This window comes from Dipodomys merriami, unplaced genomic scaffold (genome assembly GCF_024711535.1).
Source record: "Dipodomys merriami isolate MVZ:Mamm:240054 unplaced genomic scaffold, mDipMer1.0.p SCAF_1, whole genome shotgun sequence".
Lineage (NCBI taxonomy): Eukaryota > Metazoa > Chordata > Mammalia > Rodentia > Heteromyidae > Dipodomys > Dipodomys merriami.
The window spans coordinates 77,626,507-77,647,689 of record NW_027202270.1 but is presented as its reverse complement, the minus strand read 5'-3'; the positions used below and the strand labels follow the sequence as shown (position 1 = coordinate 77,647,689).

General features: G+C 41.1%; 1 protein-coding gene across 6 annotated transcripts in view; it reads left to right on the top strand.

Moving 5' to 3' along the window:
• Positions 1–21,183, top strand: part of Mgat5 (alpha-1,6-mannosylglycoprotein 6-beta-N-acetylglucosaminyltransferase) — a 359,457-nt gene that overhangs the window by 245,987 nt on the left and 92,287 nt on the right. For all 6 annotated transcript variants that reach the window (XM_070024198.1, XM_070024207.1, XM_070024236.1 and 3 more), the window contains exon 11: positions 12,352–12,485. In XM_070024198.1, coding sequence (XP_069880299.1) covers positions 12,352–12,485 — 134 coding nt within the window. The remainder of the gene's footprint in view (positions 1–12,351; positions 12,486–21,183) is intronic.

The following is a 21,183-nucleotide window of genomic DNA, read 5'->3' as shown; positions in this document are numbered from 1 at the left end:
GGCCTAAATAATAAAAAGATACATTAATTTTATCAACTTGGGAAATATTATATTGAGCACCTATAATATGGACCTGGTCTAGATTCTGGGATAGAGAAGTACAATATGTTGGTTACTGATTAATTTCAAGAGTGGGCCTTGATTTTGGAGCTACAGTGCAAAGAGCATTGATGTTAGAGATTGTTTAAGCCTAGCTTTTACTGAAGATCTGTCTGCAAAGCATTTAATTAGGTGTTTAGCATGGATTTAATTATACATTCAAAAAATATTTATTTGTTCAAGCACACTGGCTCAAGCCTATAATCCCAGCTATTTGAGAGACAACCATGAGGGAAATCGCAGTTGAAAAATTTTGTGAAATTCCATCTCAACCAATGATTGGAAGCATGTTGCATGCATGTCATCCCAAGCTATAGGGGGAGAGGTGGCATGTGCCTTTTATCCTAGGGACAAAGGGAAGCACAAATAGGAAAGTCCCAGCCCATGAGAGCTGAAGCATTAAGTGACACCCTATCTCAAGGATAACCAGTACACAAATGGTGCAGGGGAGTGGCTCAAGTAATAGAGCACCTCTTTACTTCATTCCTACTGTGCTATGTACTCGAGGGAAACATGGCTCAGTGATCATAAATAATATAGTTTGACAGGGAGGCATTACTATGGGCTAAGGGCTGTAGCTCTTCATGGTCTATGAGAGCCACCGAGGGGTGCTTATCCGTCTTGGAGAGTCAGGACATCTCTCTATCAGGAGGTGATGTGAGCTGAGATTTCAAGGGAGGGAGAAATGATAGACATGCCAGACATATCCTAGCCAGGAGATAAGATAAAGATAGAAAAGCCCAAGTAGGTCAGCCTGGAGCAGAGGTAACACTAGAGGCTGGGCCAGAAACAACATTGGAATGAGGACTACACTGGGCTCTGTGTCATCTGAAGGACGTGATAGTTTTTCACAGGAAATTGCCTTCATTACAGTTTTCTTTCAAAGCAGTATTTTGACAATGTCTAGCAATATGGAGGGTGGATTGGGGTTAGTTAGGACCAGTGTGAAAAGTACGAAAGGAGTGAGTGACAGGTACACGGAGACTGCTTCAGTGATAAATTTGAAACTTCCTAAACTTCCTGTAGCAGAGTGTGTTAGATTGGATGTCTGTCAAGTTAGCTTAGTGATGGGGTTTGTTGGGTTTTGTCTCTGGGTATTAACACTGGCTCTATGCCAGGAAGGATATCTTTACATCTCAGCTCTAATTGCTACCATTCTCAGAGAGGGTGTCCTCATACTGGCACATGGGGGACCAGTCACAGCTCTTCACTTCCATCCTGCCAGGTTAGTGGCTCTGACTAGTCTTTGAGAAACCACAGTGATGGGACCTGGGTCTTGAACCTGTCTTTCAGCAGGTGCTTGGTCAGGTAAGATCCTCTATGTCATGGGCTCATTCCTGCAGGCCTGGCATATGGAGAGAATCATGGGCCCTAACTGGCCCCATGACAACACCTGGAAGAGCAGAACTGCTTGGGTTGAGGGATGAGTGGTGGGGTATTGGCATTCTCATGAAACAGAATCAGCTCGCACACTGCAAGACTGAAGTATTAGGCTGCTTTTCCAAGTGTCGGTGAGTTGTGCTTAGAACCTGGAAATATATTGGTGATCCATTGTGTAAGTGGGAAAAAGGCATTTACAAGAGTAGATATAATAGGATACATTCTTAGTTTCAGTATTTTTTTTTTAAAAAAAAAGGTCCATAAGCCTAGGGGGAAAAAAGCCCACTAATTGTGGGTATTTTTAGGCTATTTCAATTGTTAAGTAGCTTCTTTTTTTTTTTTTTTTTTTTGGTCTTTCTGTTATCTGGGGGGCGGGGGGGATACTTAATACTGAGGCTGTATTTCAGTTACCAGGAAAGCCAATACAAGTATTTATATTTAGGGGAATGAAAACTTATTGCTGAAGTCTTGAATAAACAAAAAATAAAACCAACTCTTAGGACTGATAGAAGCAGGCTAGAGACAGGAGGAAGTTGTTGGATATGAAGGATCTCATCCCCAGGACTTGGTGACAGCTGGCTAAGAGGGCGGAGGAGTGAGCCAGGCTGGCTGTGGGCCTGCTGCTCTTGATGACCAAGTGATATGGGTGTAAAACAACATTCTTAGAGGGGTTGGAACTTTGGGGTAAAAAAGAAAAAAAAAAAAAACAGCCCTTTGCCAGGGGCTAGTGGCTCATGCCTTGTAATCCTATCTACTCAGGAGGCTGAGATGTGAGATTCAAAGCCTACCCAGACAGGAAAGTCTATAAGACTCTATCTCCAATTAACGACCAGAAAACTGGAAGTGGCACTGTGACTCAAAGTGGTCGAGTGTGAGCCTTGAGCAAAAGAGCTTGAGGACAGTGCCCAGGCCTTGAGGTCAAGCCCCAAGAAGGAAAGAAAAACAGCCTTTTAGGATTGATGCATTTGAAAGAAAGGCTAATTTGATTTACTAGGTATTGGTACTCAGGATCTCACGCTTGCTAACAGCGACTAAGTGAGACACACTTTTAGCCCTTTTTTTTTTACTAGTTTTTTCAGTACTCACCCTTCCTGCAAGGACCATGATCCACCTATACTGTTCTCATTGTTAGGATGGCAAGCACATACCACCACACCTTGCTTCGTTCCTAAATTAAGATGGAGTCTCATAGACTTTTCTGTCCAGGCTGGCCTGGAACTGCAGTTATCCTAGCTCTGCTTCCTGTGTGGCTTAAGATGACAGGAACATACCACAGCACTCAGCTGGGGGTTGAAAAGTGGTCTCATGAACCTTTCCACACAAGCTGGTCTCTAACTATGATCCTACTGTTCTCAGTCTCTAAAGTAGACATGAGCCACCAGCACCTGTTTATAAACTTAGTAACCTCCTGAAGGGTAGAAACTCTGTTGTAATCATTCAGTTCCTAGTATACAACATGGTTATAGAATGCATGTTCTAAAATCTTTGCCATTGGCTGAATTATTCCAGTGAATCTAATCATATATAATTATTATATATCATTTTATAATGTATTATATCTATATATTTATATATGCATATTTAAACATATGTAACAAGCTGTGCATAGTACATGGAATAGAAAATGTGGCCCACTGTGTAAGTAGAAAAAGAAAAAGAAATTTATATAATACATATTAATATACATTTTTAAAATAGAGGTGCATAATATGTACATATTATGCGCACATATTATGTGCTATATATTTGTGAAGTACAGTGTAATGTTTCAGTTGATAAAGGTGCTTCCAAATTGCTTAAAACAGTGCTTTTCTTCACAAGTTTGGCTTATTTGAAGGTCATTGTACATGTAAATGTTTAGCCAATTTCCAGGTTGTAGTTTGTAAGAAATGCAGCCTAGACCTATATACATATCATAGAAGTTTCTCATAGAATGTTGGGAATACCATGTGTATTCTATGTCACCATGTGCATTCTGCATATCTCATGTGATTTACCCCATAATTCAGAGCCCAGAATATAAAGTGTGTGGACTTTAACTGTATATTAGAGGGGCTTACAAAGACCAGCCCCTCTGACTCTGGGTTCCAGCATTGTCCCTTCCTAATGTGTGATCTTGTGCAGTTTTTAAGTATTCTTTTTTTCTCATCTGAACAAACATCTTATAGGAGTGTTTTCCTTAACCTAGGACTTGGAATAAAATCAGAAATATCAACTATTTTTTTAATCCCACTTATCTTCTGAGATGGACTTGATTACTCAACATACAGAATTTTCTACATTTCATTTGTGATGAGATTTCTTTGATTTACCTTGTAAAATCAATATCCCCATCTTAAGGCAGACCAAGAAAGAAAGCCTGGGCTGAGGTGAGGTGTGGATGAAAAGTTCACTTCAATACCATCAGCCTGGACTTGTCACTTTTTCTTCATTGTAAGATGTGTATAAGGAGAAAGAGATGCAGGGTCTCAAACAGGAAGTACACACAAAAATAGAGGCAGTACATACCTCACTAAGAGGTGAGGTTAGTACTCTGAGAACCAACATTGAATCCATAAATGAATCCATTTCCTCCATGCAAACCACAATGGAAGCCATAGTTAACAGAGTGAATGAAATGGAATGTAGAGTGTCAGATGCAGAAGACAGAATACATCAACTGAACCACAGCATTACAAATATGGAAAAGTCACTTAAATTATGCTAAAGGGAAATCCAAGAGTAAGCGGATAGTGCCAAGAAATTTAACCTTCATATAACTGAAGTGGACGAAGGTGAGGAATATCAAAGCAAGGGAATGCAACACTTATTCAACAAGATTATCAGTGAAAATTTCCCCCATCTTAAAAAAGATCATCTTACCTATATAACAGAAGCATATAGAATACCTAACAAACAGGATCTGAGGAGAAACACTTCTAGACACATTATAGTAAAAATGGTAGATCTGAATCAAAAGGAAACAATCTTGCATGCAGCAAAAACAAAGAAGGAGCCATATTACAATGGGAAAAGAATTAGAATCACTGCAGATCTCTCCACACAGACACTGAATGCAAGAAAGCCCTGGGAAAGTACCATCCGAACCCTGAGAACCAATAACTTCCAGCCCAGACTAATATACCCGGCAAAGCTAGCATTCACATTCGCTGGAGAAATGAAAAATTTTAATAGTAAAGAAAAACTAAATGAAAAAAAAAAAGAAAAACTAAATGAATTCATCAAAAATAAGCCAGCATTACAAAGAATACTAAGAGGGGAAACACAACTTGAAGAAAGCAACCAGGAACGGGATCCACACCAGACACACCAGACGGGTATTAATAGAAGTCTAACTTAGCACATGAGGAAAGGAAAGAAGAAAAACTTTGGAAAACAGGGAATGACAGGAACCACAATGCATCTCTCTATAATAACCTTAAATATCAGTGGACTTAATTCACCAATCAAAAGAAAAAGAACTGCAGATTGCATCAGAAAACATGACGCATCCATCTCTTGCCTTCAGGAGACTCACCTCTCAGCCAAACATACAAACAAACTCAGAATGAAGGGTTGGAGAAAGATCTACCAAGCAAATGACCCCAGTAAGAAAGCAGGAGTCGCTATCCTGATATCTGACTAAATTAAAATCAGTACAAAAAGACAGGAAGGACACTACATATTAATACAGGGAACAATCCAAGAGGAGGATATTACTGTTATCATCTTATACTCCGCAAACATTGAGCACCCAAATATGTTAAGCAAATACTCTCAAACTTACAGAATAAAAATAGATCCCAATATGATAATACAAGGTGACTTTAACACCCCACTCTCACCAAAGGACAGGTCTACCAACCAGAGGATTGACAAAGAAGCTACCGAATTAAGTGAGGCCATACTTCAATCTGGATTAACTGACATCTACTGAGTATTTCACCCTAAAACAACACAGTACACATTCTTCCCAGCAGCTCATGGAATTTTCTCCAAAATAGACCATATCATAGTTCATGCAAATAACTTAAACAAATACAAGGGGATTGACATAATCCCCTATATCCTATCCTCCTATCTGACCACAGTGGAATCAAGCTAGTTCTTAATAACAAAGCATACCACAGAAATTACTCAAATACATGGAAATTAACAGCGAAACTCTAAGCAACACCTGGGTAACAGAAGAAATTAGAGAAGAAATTTAGAAGTTCCTACAAATTCAATGAAAATGAAGACACATCACAAAGAAACCTGTGGGACACAGCAAAAGCGGTCTTGAGGGGCAAATTTATCACCCTCAGTTCCCACATCAAGAAAATAGAGACAGACCAAGTAAATAATCTCATGTTGCAATGAAAACAGCTAAAAAAACATGAAAAAAATGGAACCTAAAGTTACTAGACAAAGCCAAATAATCAAATTAAGAGCGGAAATTAATGAGATAGAGAATAGGAAAATTATAAATAAAATTAATAAAACAAAAAGCTGGTTCTTTGAAAAAATAAATAAAATTGATAGACCTTTGGCAAGATTAAGAAAAGAAGAGAGGAAACCCAAATTAACAAGATCAGGGAGGCCACGGGAAAAATCACAACAAATACCCAAGATTTCCAAAGGAAATCTTCTAAAGGAAGAAAACCTAGCAGAAATGGATGCATTTTTAAAGAAACTGAGCCCAGAACTGCCCAAACTGCCCAAACAAGTAGGAAATCAATTAAATAAGCCAATATCTTACAACGAGATACAGGAAGCAATCAGAAGTCTTCCAACAAGGAAAAGCCCAGGACCAGATGGATTCACAACGGAATTCTATAAGACCTTTAAAGAACTAATACCTATACTCAAGCTCTTCAGAGAAGCAGAGAAGGAGGGAGCTATCCCAAACTCATTCTGCAATGCCAATATCACACTCATCCCCAAACCAGGCAAAGACCCAACCAAAAAAGAGAACTACAGACCAATCTCCTTGATGAACACAGATGCAAAGATCCTTAACAAAATTAGCTAACAGATCCAGAAACACATAAAAAAAATCATATACTACGACCAGGTAGACTTCATCCCAAAGATGCAGGGATGGTTTAACATACATAAATCAATAAATGTAATCCAACACATCAACAGAGCCAAGGTCAAGAATCACATGATTATCTCCACATATGCCAAAAAGGCTTTTGATCAAATACAACATTCATTCATGTTAAAAAGCTCTGGAGAAAATAGGAATAGATAGAACATTCCTTTAAAACAATAAAAGCCATATACGACAGACCAATAGCCAATATTATACTTAATGGGGGAAAAACTATAACCAATTCTCCTAAAATCAGGAACAAGGCAAGGATGCCCACTGTCTCCAGTTCTCTTCAATATAGTCCTGAACCCTTAGCCAGAGCAATAAGGCAAGAAAAAGACATTAAAGGGATCTGCATAGGGAAAGAAATTAAACTATCCCTTTTTTGCAGATGACATGATACTATACTTTCATGATCCCAAAAATTCTATCCCCAAACTCTTAGAAGGATACAAAATCAACCCACAAAAATCAGTTGCCTTCCTGCACACTGACAATGTACACACAGAGAGGGAAATAAAGGAAGCAACCCCATTCACAATAAACCCCCCCCAAAAAAAAAGATTTAGGAATTAACCTAACAAAAGATGTAAAAGAACTATTTAATGAAAACTATAAAAACTTAAAGAAAGAAATTACAGAAGATACCAGAAATGGAAAGACCTTCCATGCTCTTGGATAGACAGACTTAATATAGTAAAAATGGCAATACTGTCAAAATGTATATATAAATTCAATGCAATTCCTATTAAAATCCAATGACGTACATTTCTGAAACACAGAAAACAGTCCAAAATCCATATGGAACAACAAAAGACCTAGAATAGCCAAAATAATTCTAGGCAAAAAAGACAACATGGGAGGGATCTCCATGCCATACTTCAAACTCTACTATAGAGCCATAATAAAGACAGCATGGTATTGGCACAAAAAGAGACCCGAAGACCAATGGAACAGAATAGAAGATCCAGAAATAAATCCACATGCTTACAGTCAGCTGATATTTGACAAAGGAGCCAAAGACATACAGTGGAAGAAACAGCCTATTCAACTACTGGTGCTGGGAAAACCGGGAGGCCACATGCAGAAAACTAAATGTGGACCCCAGCCTATCACCATGCACCAGCATCAACTCAAAATGGATTAAAGACCTTAACATCAAACCTGACTCTCTGAAACTACTGCAGGAGAGACACTTGAATTTATAGGCACAGGCAGGAACTTCCTGAACAGAGTCCCAGGGTCACAACAAATTGGAGAGAGACTTGACAAATGGGACTACCTTAAAATAAAAAGTTTCTGCATAGCTAAAGCTATAGCAACAAAGCTAGAAAGACAACCAACTAATTGGGAAAAAATATTTACCAGAAATATATCAGACAAGGGGTTAATATCCAGTATATACAGGGAACTCAAGAAACTAATCCCTCCCAAACCTAACAAACCAGTTACTAAATGGGCAAGGGAACTAAAGAGAGACTTCTCAGAAGAAGAAATAAAAATGGCAAAGAAACACATGAGGAAATTTTCACCATCCCTGGTTGTGAAGGAAATGCAAATAAAGACAACCCTGAGATACCACCTTACCCCAGTCAGAATGGCCCACATCCTAAAGTCAGCCAACGACAAATGCTGGAGGGGATGCAGAGAAAGAAGAACCCTATTACACTGCTGGTGGGAATGTACACTTATACAACCACTTTGGAAAGCAGTCTGGAGGGTCCTCAGAAAGCTAAATATTGACCTCCCTTATGACCCTATCCTGAACAATAGGAACCAGTATACAAGGACACGTGCACCTCCATGTTTATTGCAGCACTATTCACAATAGCCAGGATATGGAAACAACCCAGATGTCCCACCACAGATGAATGGATCCAAAAATTTTGGTATCTATACACAATGGAATATTATGCAGCCATTAGAAAGGACAAAATAATTGCATTTGCAGGGAAATGGATGGAGCTAGAAGAAATCATGTTGAGCATGGTAAGCCAAGAGCAAAGAGACAAATGGCACATGGTCTCCCTGCTAAGTGGATGTTAAATCCAAAATGTAAGGTGATACGACAAAATTAACAAGACTTAAGAAACAAAGGACTTCCACTCGTCTGGTTGAATCACTACTAAATAACCCCATGCTGCTGATCACATATATGCTATATATATGCACACCAGAGGGAAACCAGGAGGATGACACAGAACTAGAGGGAATCGGAAAAACATACAACAGCGGGACCCATCAACTGCACTGGACATTGATCAAAATGAACTAAGCAACTCAATGGCAGCGATGGGAGGGAGGGAACGAGTGGGAAAGAGGGAACAGCTGATGCTATGCAAAACAAAAGAAATGTACATATCACCCAATGTGGAAGAAATGACTGTATTGCAAAGCTCATAGAACTCATAAATGTTATAGACCATGACAGACCATTTGCCCCGTGAAAGTTAGAAAGTGTTTGTGACTTTAACTAAGCATCACTATCCAATAATAGTGTGAAATTTGGGAAATTATGTAACTACTCAATCACAATAAAGAATTTGAAAAAAAAAAAAAAAAAGATATGTAAGGAAGGCATAGGTTGAGACCAGGGCACTACAGTTGTTAACAAGCAGGGCCACTGTATGTTGGATCTCCTTGGAACCAAGCCATACCTGGCCTGTGGTTACTTAAAAATCCTTTGCAGAGGCAAGTCATATCTGAGAAACCTTGTGCTGAATAAAGTTTAATGTAAAATGACAAATTCAGCTTTATCTCAAAAAAAGACAGGAGTGAGACTTCTGTGCATTCCTGGATTCATTAAGTGTGGGTGTCCTTTTGTAAGCATTTGAGATCCTCATGCATATGGAGGTGGTGGTTCATAAAGGTACCATTTCACAATGAGATAGGAAGTATGTGCATGACAGGTTTGTGGTTCGAAGTCAACACAGGCAACGAGTTCACAAGCCTGACTCAGCAAAATGACTGTGTGTGGTGGTTTGTACCTGTCATCCAGCTATGAAGGAGGTATAAGTGTAAGTAGGAGGATCGCAGTCCAGGCTATCAGTGGAAGAATTCTGGGAAAATAAAATGAAAGGCGTAATGGGTGTAACATAAGTAATAAAGTGTCTCTCTAGTAATTGCGAGGCCTTGGGCTAGTTAACACTTTGGTACCACCTGCCCCCATACTTGGATGAAAATTTAAGGGGAGCTTAGAAGTCTAACTTGTTTTTCATATACTGTCAAAAGTTGGTGTAACATCAAAGTATAGTCACAATGCAGCAGAACCTGCATTTTCTCACAAGTGTTTGGAACAGACTGTTTACTCTTTTCTACCTCCTTACCAACCAAGCTATTCCAAGGGGAATCTTAGACATTAAAATTTCTATATATGTATTTTCTTTCTTTGAGAAACCTAATAAACATTTTACTTTTTTACTTCACCTTAATGTAGTCTAACATGAAATAAGATCTGTTAAATATCTTACGTACTGCATTATTTCATTTCTTTACAAAGTGTCCACACAAAGAACAGATAACTGAATCACCAAAACATATATCTCAACAATAGTGCACTAGATACCACATCGATTTTCAGAATAAGAAAAAAAAAAAAAAAAAAAGCTCACAAAGTCTAGAGGATTTGTTTCTGGCTCAGAATTTTTCAAAGTAACAAAAATCTTTAAAAGACATGGTAATTTTCTTTCATGCATGTGTTTCTAAGGCATTTATAAGATTATCTCTTTGTTGCTTTGTATATCCCTCCCCCACAGTATAACCCCTGCTTTCACTATATTTGATGTCAGTATAACTTGTGGAGGAGATGGGGAAAACCAGTTGTTTAAGGATACAGGTGGACCTGTTGCAACAATGAGAAGTACAAGTTGTCATGTCCAAAATGAGCTTTACAACGTCGGTGGGGAAGGAGAAGGATTGGGATGGGGGGGGAGGCTGGGAAGTGATGTGAAGGGTAAACAAAGGAGGAGGCTGCAATGCTTGGTAAGAAATGTACACATTATCCTGCCCATGCAATTGTAACCCCTCTGTACAGTATGTTCACAAATAAAATAAAATTAAATTAAAAAAAAAAAAAGACATGGTAAGCTACCTAATGACATTCAGCATGCACACACGCTGTCTTCTCCTGCCCCATCCTTTTCAATCCTCTCTCTTTTTGGGCTCCTCAGAAAGAAAAAGAAGCCGCTATCCCTCTTGTTGGCGGTAGAATTTATTCAGTAATTTACTTCTCAGCCAACTGCAGCCATTGCCCTTGCCTCTGGGCACATGTTCAAAAACACAGAAATGAAATAACAGATCGGCCAGACCCAACACAACTCCCCAGCCACAACCCTATTATCTCTGGTTCTGTCACCCCCATTAGGCAAAGGCCTGGGAAACTGGATGGTGACAGCACAGTATTTATGCAAGCTGAGCATCTCCATAGCTCCAGGCCTTTTGCCAGCATCCCTTTTCCTCTGGCTGCTCCCTGCGCAGGACGACAATAAATGAAGCTGGGGTGTTGACTCCTAGGCCTGTGTTGTCTACCTCACTCTGCTTAAAGAGCTTCTGTGACTTTGTGCCTGGGAAAGGTCTCTTTAGTTCCAGGAAAACCACCACTAAACAAAGGAGCCCACTTTCCTATTTGTTAACCACCCACCTGTGAATGGATGTGGTTGACGTTGCAGCGTGCAGATTACTGAATCACAAGACTAGCTCAATTACTAGGAGGATTTGGTTTCCTGTTATTTATAGCTAGCCTATTCAGGTCAGACCAAACAGAGAAGTTGCTTCATTTAATATTAGTCGTGTGTGGTCTCTGCTGAGCTGTCTCTAAACAGATTTGTCTGGACAGGATGAAGGCAGAGAAGAGGAGCTCTGCTTTATCAAGAGCAAATCAATTGTCAGTACCTACTGAAACTCCTTTTCAAACCACTGGCTCATGGTGCAAATATTTGAGGAGCTATAGAATTCAATCTCTTGTTGGTGAAGTGTTAAAATAGAGAAGTTGTAGGCTCCATGGTAAAGGAGAATCCAGAAAAACAAGGGTCCTCTGTTGTGGCTGGCTTTAGAGAGTGGTGACTTTTAGAGAGTAGACTTTGCCTTATGTTCTGTTTGTATTCCATGCACCTGTTCAAGTTAGCCCCTCAATCACAATCCTGTGTTGCTTAAGGGAGGTGTCCTCTAAAAGCATGACCTTATGACATTTTGTCATTGTGCAAACATTGAAAGATGGACTTCCACAAACCAAGAAGTTTAGGATGTCAATAGGCCCTATTGTCTTTTAAGACCACTGTTTGCATTGTTACTGAAACGTCATTATGCAGTGCATGACTGTCTGCCCTTGATCAGCAAGTAATTCTGAAAGAACATAAAATTTGGGGTGATAGTACTCAATTTCCTACCCCACCTCAAGCTCCTTTTTGCACAACTGGATGGTTTACATGGCTAGAGTAAGATCAGATGGTGTGAACTCCACCCTGTTTAGAGCAACTGATCCAGCTATCTTTGTTCCTTCTGGATATCTGACAACTGAGAGAAAGCCCACCTTGTCAAAGAAGGCATGTATACTAGGAAACCATCCTTGTCCTAAGCAGCGATGGATTTTTCCCCTCAAAAGCATAGGATCTGGTTCAGGGTAATGCAGTCCTGGCAAGAACTGTGTGCATGTGAAGATTTTGCCGAGGATGTGTGTGGGAGAAGATGATCCCATACCCCTTTCAGATGAGGATGGAAACACATAATGATGAGAGATGGCTTGTAATGAATCTGTAATTGCTGCTACTGCTTGCTGATTGAACCCTAACAGCTCTCTCCTTTGTTTTCTATATCAGCTCACACCCCAGACAACAGCTTTCTGGGGTTTGTGGTCGAGCAGCACCTGAACTCCAGTGACATTCACCATATTAATGAAATCAAAAGGCAGAACCAGTCCCTTGTGTATGGCAAAGTGGATAGCTTCTGGAAGGTGAGTCAGCTCGTGTGTGTGTGTGTGTGTGTGTGTGTGTGTGTGTGTGTGTGTGTGTGTGTGTGTGTGTGTGCATCCGTGCGTGTGTGTGTGTGTGTGTGTGTGTGCGCGCGCGTGCGTGCATGCGCGCATGCCTTGCTCTCTGAAAAGAAGCTTATTGGATAATTTAATTTAACTTTGATCCAGGGAGTAATCAAGCCAAGTGCCCAGGGCTTAATGGGATCTGCTTATACATAAACAAGAATGTTCAGGGGTTTGTTTGCTCCAGCTCTTGGGCATCTAACCAAGCCTGTTAAACATGTCCATCATTATAGCAGTTTCAGAAACCCTTCACCTCTCTGTTTGTCTCTGGAAGTGACGTACCTGTTTCTTTTACCTCTTAGATAGGAGCCCCCCATACCTGTGGGTGTCCATATTTATAGATTCAGCCCACTGGGGATTCAAAACATTCTACAAAAAAGAATTGTGTTTGTACTGGACAGGGAGATCATAGTTCCCAAATAGTTTGGTTTTAGCCTGACATTTTTAAGCTTGATTTTTAAAAACGTGTTCTTGCGTGTACTGTGTACTGAATGTGGTGAAGTTGTTTTTGGTAACCTAGTGTACAACCTGACTCATGAAGACACAGTGCTTCCTCATGTAACTCTGTCCTTTGCTACATGGACAAAGCTGAACTGTCCATGCTCATATTCTGAAATGTTTTGATCAGTTATGAGTTTTCCAATAGATGACTGCTAAATGTTACAAATAACACTGACTTGGGACCTCACTCAGCCACCTACCCATGTACACTCTAACCTAGAAATACTGTCAGTTGGTCCTCACACAGTAAATGTCTGGAAATTAAGATTAATTGAAGACTTGTTTGGTTGTATTGCTTTAATTTCCACATTTCTTAACAAATAGGATCCTGAGCATAAGTGAACCTTCTGGGCATTGGTGTTGATGCAGGACCATCACTTCATGAGATCTGTGATCTCACTGTAGGGTTCACTTAAGATTATGATCCATGCCTAAGTGATTACCTTGGAGGCTTTGCTCTGACCCTGTCAGGAGAACAATGCTAGCCCCGGAATCATAATCTGGGGTTCAGACTTAAGCAACTTACCAGCACATGAAGGGTTTAACCCGTGAAAGGGGTAAAAACTACCATGCAGAGGAGGCCGCCCCTCATTAGTTCCTGTGGATCCTGTGATCTTGTTAAACTTGAGGTTCTTATTCGACCAGCTAGAGTGAGACCAAGACTCTCCCCTGCTCACAGGAGCCAGGCAGGTCATTCATATGTGCTGTGTGGCCTTTCAGTAGCCCAGTGGGAGGAGTTCATGCTTCTGTAGAGTGCGGGGCCCTCGCTGACCAATCAGTGACTAAGGAATTCTCCTTTTTCCTGACCTTTGCCTTCCTGCCACTCTTGTCAGGCCTGCAGATCTTCTGTCAGTTTTTGCTACTGCGAATGCCTGACTTGCTGTTCCCACCTCACTTCCATAGGCACATTTGCCAGTCTTGTTCCTTCTCCCTGCTGCCTGGTCCCCAACTAGGAGCATGCCTCTGATAAGCATTGGGCTCTGAGTTAATAGAAGAACCGTGTGGTCCACTGCCCTGATCTGTGTATCCAGGTACCTGCCGATCCAGGTGGCTTAGCAACCCAGAACATTTTCTTTTTTTTTTTTTTTTTGGTCCGGTCATGGGACCTAAACTCTGGGCCTGGGTCCTGTCCCTCAGCTCTTCAGCTCAAGGCTAGCGCTCTACCACTTGAGCTACAGCGCCACTTCCGGCTTTTTTCTTTCTGCTTATGTGGTGTTGAGGAATCGAACCCAGGGCCTCGAGCATGCAAAGCAAGCGCTGTACCACTGAGCCACCTTCCCAGCCTCCCAGAACATTTTCAAAGCTCAAGACCTAGGCTTCTCTTCCTGCTTCTTATCTTGGCTTCATTTTTTTTTTTATAGAGCTCATCCTAGAGCTTCAGGGATGATTAAATGAGTTAATATATGTACATTGCTTAGCATAGAGTTTGACACAAATTAAATCTAAATAAATTGTTAACTATTGTTCATATCATTGCTAGTGCCAGACTGGAGATGCCCCCATAGGAATTGGTGGAGGTTAACATGGGAGGGTCTATGGTAAACACAAAACTGCCCAGAGATACTCAGATTCCAATTGTTCATCTATATCAGCAGCTGGCAAACTCTAGTCCATGTACCAAATCTAGTCTATTATCTGTTTTTGTAAATAACATTTTATTGGCATACAGCCATGGCTATTCATGGTCTATGATGGCACTAAAATTGTAGAGTTGAGTAATTGTGACAAAGACTGAATGACCTACAGAGCCAACAATATTTACTATCTGGCCCTTTCCAGAGCAGTTAGCTAACCTCTGAACTATTCAGTGGCCTACATAAACCCTGTATCTCTCAGAGGACATGTTTGGCCAGCGGTCTCTGACACAGAGTTCAGCAGAGACCTTTTTAGCTCATTTCAGGGTTGTTGAAATGTTGATAGATAAGCAATACAGGAAGAAATGAAGTGTAACTTCAGTGAAATTCTGGTCACTTTGAGCCTGGTCCCTCTTAGGCATTCAGCAAAAGCTACTAATGCACTGGTAATAACAGAGGACAATAGCCAGGGAGTCTGTGTGGCTCAATAGCAAAGGCCCTGGATTTGATCCCTAGTATATGCTAGGCTCTGCATTCCAGGCCCTGCACTATGGCAAGGAGAGGGCTTAAGTTCGTGGAGAAATTTACTTCCACTTCTTGGAGCAGTTGATAGCCATGGCTTAAGGTGATACCTGCTGGTGTCTTTTGAGAAAGCGAAGGCAGCTGTTATTCTCCTTAACCATCCTGGTTTATAGATGAAGAAGGAGCTAAAGCAGTGGAATGATGACATGGCCAAGGACTTGTAGCATATGCAGTGGCAAAGCCAAAGCCAGTCTCTACCCTCCCACTTAGAACCTGGACTCCTTGCTGCCACTTGCTTGATTGAGCTGTCCCTCCTCCATTAATCTGGAAGGCGGTTTTATGTTTAGAGTCCAAAAGGAAGGTCTCCATGGATGACTTGAGTGTACAGCAAGATCCCTAGGCAAATACTAGAGTGACAGGTAATCTGTTGTTCCTGGCTGCTTACCACATATATGGCCAAGTCAGCAACAGTTTTGCAGCCAGTTCTACAAAGTAAATAGACCTTAAGAAGAGTAATTCAAAGCATTTTCTGGCTCCGGATCCTAGGCCCTGGCTTAACTGCAGCCTTAGCTTGCTTAAAAACAACCAAGGTGGACCAATCTCACCTGAATTTGGAGAACAGCTTTTGTCCTATACCTCACTGTGTGGTTGTGAGCTAGTCCGTTCAATGGCACATGTTTTCCCTATAGGCCTGAGAGATAGGGTACAAGAACTTCCAGAAACACAATGCAAAGTTCCCCTGACTCCTGCTCTTTTCTGATCATATGTGAGAAGCCAGAGTGATCTTTCAAAAAATAGGAACTGTAGGAAGTGGCGCTGTAGCTCAAGTGGTAGAGCACTCGCCTTGAGCTGAAGAGCTGAGGGACAGTGCCCAAGCCCAGAGTTCAAGCCCCATGACCGACAAAAAAAAAAAAAAAAAAAAATAGGAACTGGATCTTGTTACTCCTCTACCCACAGTCTCCAATGGCTTTGTTTTCAACATACAACTTACATTTATCATGAAATCCAGCCTCAGTAATGGGTTTAGGGAGCTAAACATACCTTCTCTGAACCTACTATTACTATCTCTAGTTTCCTCACCATTGCCACACTTACCCTTGCACACCTGTCAGTTCATCTAGGAGGATTTCCAGGCCACAGCCCCTGGGACCTCCATGTCCCACAGCTGCTGTCAACGAGATGTTACTTTCCCTCTCTGTTATGGTTTGAATATGAAATATTCCCCACATGCCCCATACATTGACCACTTGGTCCCAAGCTGGTGGTGCTAGTTTGGGAGATAGTAGAAATTTTAGGAGGAGGAGTCTAGCTGGAAGAAGTGGGTCACTGGGTAGACAGGGGCATGCTTTTGAAGGATATAGTAACCTGGTCTCCAGCCACTTCCTCTTTCTGCTTCTGTCTGCCATGAGGTAAAGAAGCTTGTTGCCCACAACCTCTTACTACCATGATCTGTTCAAGGATATGGGGCCAAACAAGCAGGAACTGAGCCCTCTGAAACCTTCAGCAAAATCTTTCCTCTGTTACGCTTGTTCTCTGGGGCAATTTGATCACCACGTCATAAAAACAACTGACTCCAGTTATTTGAAGTATGATCCAGTTCATTGTCATTCTGTTTCACTGTCTCTTTTTACTTTCTAGACTATAAGCTATATGGAGTAGCGGTAGGGGATTGGACCTGTTTTGTTCCACCTACACTGCCTGGCATTCAGTAACTACTTAAGAAGTGAATCTCCCTTTGATCTAGCTTAAATAATGATTTGTCTTGGAAACCTGGGATTCAACTTGAATTGGTTTTTGCTTTGGACTATTTCCTTGCTGACCCTCTAGAGGATTCTAGGGCCTTTAGAACTCAACGGTGAGGTTGGCAGTGAAATGACATGGGAGGATAATTTTGCATAAGGGGTCAGGGGCCTCATTCTGGGCCAGCATTCATGTCCTGAGTGATTTAATGCAGGTGACTCCAGCCTTAGTTTCCATTCTTGTATAAATGAAGGCATTGGTTGAAAAATGAGAATGAATTATGGATACATACAGCAATGTGTTTGACCTCAAAATAATTAAAAGCATTCATGCCATATGGTTTTTCTGGTATAAAACTAGAAAATGTAAACTAAACTACAGTGACAGAAAGCAGATCAGGGTTTCTGAGGCAGGGCTAGTGGGAAAATGGTTATGTTCACTGTTTGGGGTGTGGCCATGGCTTTCTATCATATGCCTATGTCAACACTTATAAAATTATTCCTTATAAATGTATTCAGTCCATTATATGTCAAATACCTCAAGAAATATGTAAAAGAATAAATGAAAGTTAGCAAATTGCAGGCTATGGGCAAAATCCTATTTGTGGCCTATTTTTATACAGACTATAAGCTAAAGATAGTTTTTATATTTTGAAAGCTTTTTAAAAACACAAAATAATGCATGACAGAGCCTTTATGTGTTTCCAGAGAATCTAAAATATTTGTTATCTGACCCTTCCCAGAGGAAGCTTGCTGACCCATTGGAGAAGGGCTGTAATTATTTACCGGTGTTCTTTGGGCTTCCGTAGTCCAGCCACTATGAGAGGCCCAAGGACAGGCACAAACCCCACCAGAGAAGCTCTGATTATCAAGGCATAGGTTAGGATTTTCACTAAGTTAAACTAAGTTAAAACCAGTCAAAACCAATTCTTGTAAGTCTCTACAGACCAGGTGACCCTGGAGTCTTAGACTCCCACCCCCCCCCAAAACTATGTAATTATCTAGCTCACTAATTTGGTTGACTTCGGCTTATTTTAAATTAATGCAAAATGGGAAATAGGAGTCATTTAGAGAAATGCTGCTGGGTTTGATAGGAGAAATTAACTGCTCTTAGCTCATTGTTTTAATGAACTACCAAAGACCTTTGCAATTAAAAAAAAATGTACTTATATCCTTGAACACTTCTTTATAAGTAGGTTAAAACATGTCATCCTGTTTGCTTTTATAGAGATAAATGAGATAAATTTAACCCCACCTTATGTCAAATCAGCATATACATTTTGAAATCATGAAATGGGAATTTGGATTTGCTGATGGCTGATGTCATCAAAGCTCTTGGTTCTCATTCTGGCCACAAGGGCCTTGGAAGATAAAGGATTTCTGGTTTATTTCCCTTGGGAGACATGTTGAGCAGAAAAGACTTGGTCATGGTCCCTTGGAGACTGTGCTTGCTGGACACATGTCAGAGTCCAAGATATGGGTGGAGAAAAGGTATCCCCTTAAGGCCAGCCATTCATCAAGCTGTGGTCACCCTGTAGAACCACATCCTCAAATTCAAGTACCAGCCTGGGGTAGGTCAGGGAGGAACAGAGGAGGCATCTGATGCAGAGGGAAATGTCAGAAATAAATCAGTGCTTTTAAGATGGCAAAAGTACAATTCAGAAGACTTGAATGACTTTTCAAAAATAGTATTGGCTTTGTGCTGATGGTAACCTAACCCATGCCACTTCTATACATAGTATTTGATGGGTGTGTTCATGCAGGAAGAAATGGAGTTCAGAAGACCAGGGCAGCTTTTCTCATCTTGTTTTCCTGGTTGAATATTTCCCACTTGAGCAAGCTTTCTGCTATCTTTTTTTTTTTTAACTCTGCAGTTTTCTTGTTGGTTGGCAGAGAAAATAAGTTCTCCCTGGTATACCCTGTCCCAGCCTAGAGATCACAATGTCTTGGGAAAACAGACTTCCCAAATCTGATGGGGGCCACGCCCTGCCCTGGCTGCTGTCTATGGCATTTGTTTGCCATCTGGGTCTCACTTTCCTCATCTATAAAATGAGGCAAAGGACTGGATGTTCTTTTGTTTCAATCCCCAGAGCTTCATGATTCTATAAACTCCTCCTTGGCCTCCTCTACTTCTTGCACAAACAAGGGCAAGGAGGAGATAGCCTCTGGGTTCATAGTCCATCAGAAGTAGGGCAGAGCCAGAGAAGAAGTCTGAGTGGAGGAAGGAAGTACATGGGCTAGGCCCAGAATCTATGGAATTGAATGCTTGAGGAATGGATGGGCTCCCTGTGACTTAGTATCTACCACTGTAAAAAAAAGATTAAACGGATTCATTGACAGTAATGCTCACATGGTCAACAGTGTGGGGCCTGCTGAGAATTGATCTTGGACTTCTCATCAAAGCATAATGCAAAGAAAGAAAGGACTCTTTTCCTGCCTGTTTGAGAATACTAAACATGATGTCTGTCCCTGCCACACTCAGGATATTAGCCCCTTTCTGTCTTGTACTGGTGAGTACAAGACTCCTGAAGAGTTGGAGTGTGACCACACTGAATGAGTCTTTTCAGTTCTTTGGGCCTCTGTGTTCTTACCTACAAAATGGGTGGTGATAATATCATCATATCTACATTAGAGTTCTTGTAAAGAACACTCATGTTTCCCCAAACCATGTAAATACATTCTGAGAAATATGCCATTTGGTGATTTCATCGTTGTGCAAATAGCATAAAAGGGTATAAACTACTTGAACTAACATGGCTACAATGTGACTAGGTTATATAATCATGTGGAATATTAGATTGTTGACCGAAACACCATGTGGCTCAGGACTGTATAAAGCTATTAGAAAAGTGCCTCATGTATTAATATCTATTAGTTTTCCTGCTACTAATGATTGTCTAGGAAAACCAAAGCCCTTTTGATTAGAAGTACTAAAATGTGGGGAGACTCAGAGACCTGAATACTGGTTGAAGAAGCTGGTAGCCCAGGGAAAAAAAGGCTTAATTGTGGTTGAGTGGATGAGTCATTACCTGATGATGGAGAGTCAAACAATGAGGGGTTAACCTCCAAAGGGCACAGAAATCAGGCTGCATCGGATGTCCCCAGTTTTCCAGGAATATCAGACAAGGAATAACTTCAGAGATGAGCCACCCAGAAGGCCATTAAACCCCTGCTGCTGTTGGCTGAAAGGATGTTAGCAGGGCTTCTGAAACGTATCTAATGCCAGGGGATATGGGGCTGTCTTAACTGTGAGATCCCTGGCAAACTATGCTTTCTGCCTTTGTAGAATATGGGTGGGAAGTAGCAGGAGCAAATGAAATGAGAGAACATTCCCCAGGGGAAAGCTTGGCCACAGGCTGACAGTATCAAAAAAATTATGTTGCCCACACTGTATTTTTTATCAAGATAGAGCTACATGCCTAAAGCAACAGAGACAGCCTTTGGGCGCCCATAGGCTAGCACAATATTTTTTAAATTGGAAAATTTGCCAGATGGGGGAAGTTCATCTGCAAAGCCAGAATTCTCAGCCTCCTTTGAAAATTTAGATGATGTAACAAATCAAAATCTCATGCTTCCCAAGCCCAAGACTGTCTGGAGCCAACATGGACAAGCATGCTGTAGTCTTCCTATGATGACAATCCTTTGGAGATCCTTTCTAGTCTCCGTAACCTCTTTGGCTCCCACAAGAATTTGTGTTTTTTGAGTTTTGACAGAGAAGCCAGGAAGCAGCCACCTTATTGTCCAGTTCTCAGGGAGGTCACAGGCTTCCTTGGAAAAGAAACAGAGAAGGAACTTGGAATGGAATAACTTCCATGATTCAGCGAGGCCAAGTCATCCTGGCCAATTAGAGGCCTCTTATGAATTCTGTCAAGTTTTGAAGGATACAGGCAGGTGAAGAGGAAAACCAAGGCCCATCTTTCAGCATGTAACACCAGAAGGAAGTATGGATGGATGAGTGTTAGTCTTCCTGGTGCCATTCCTTTAAAGGCCAAACATGGTTCAAACCTTTGGGTGATGTACTGTAAATTAGAGGAATCTACTATATATTCTTGCTAGACCTGGCCCAAAAAGAACACATTCCAGGTGACAGCCACTTCTGATATAGGCTGCTGTTGTGCTTCTGGCAGTCATACCAGGGAAGGAAATTCAGTTGTCTTCTTTGGGATGGACTTGGGCTAGTGGAAAAGATGTCTTCCCCTCCACCCTGCCACACACACACACACACACACACACACACACACACACACCTCTGCCACTGATCCTCCTGGTTTCAAATGTAAT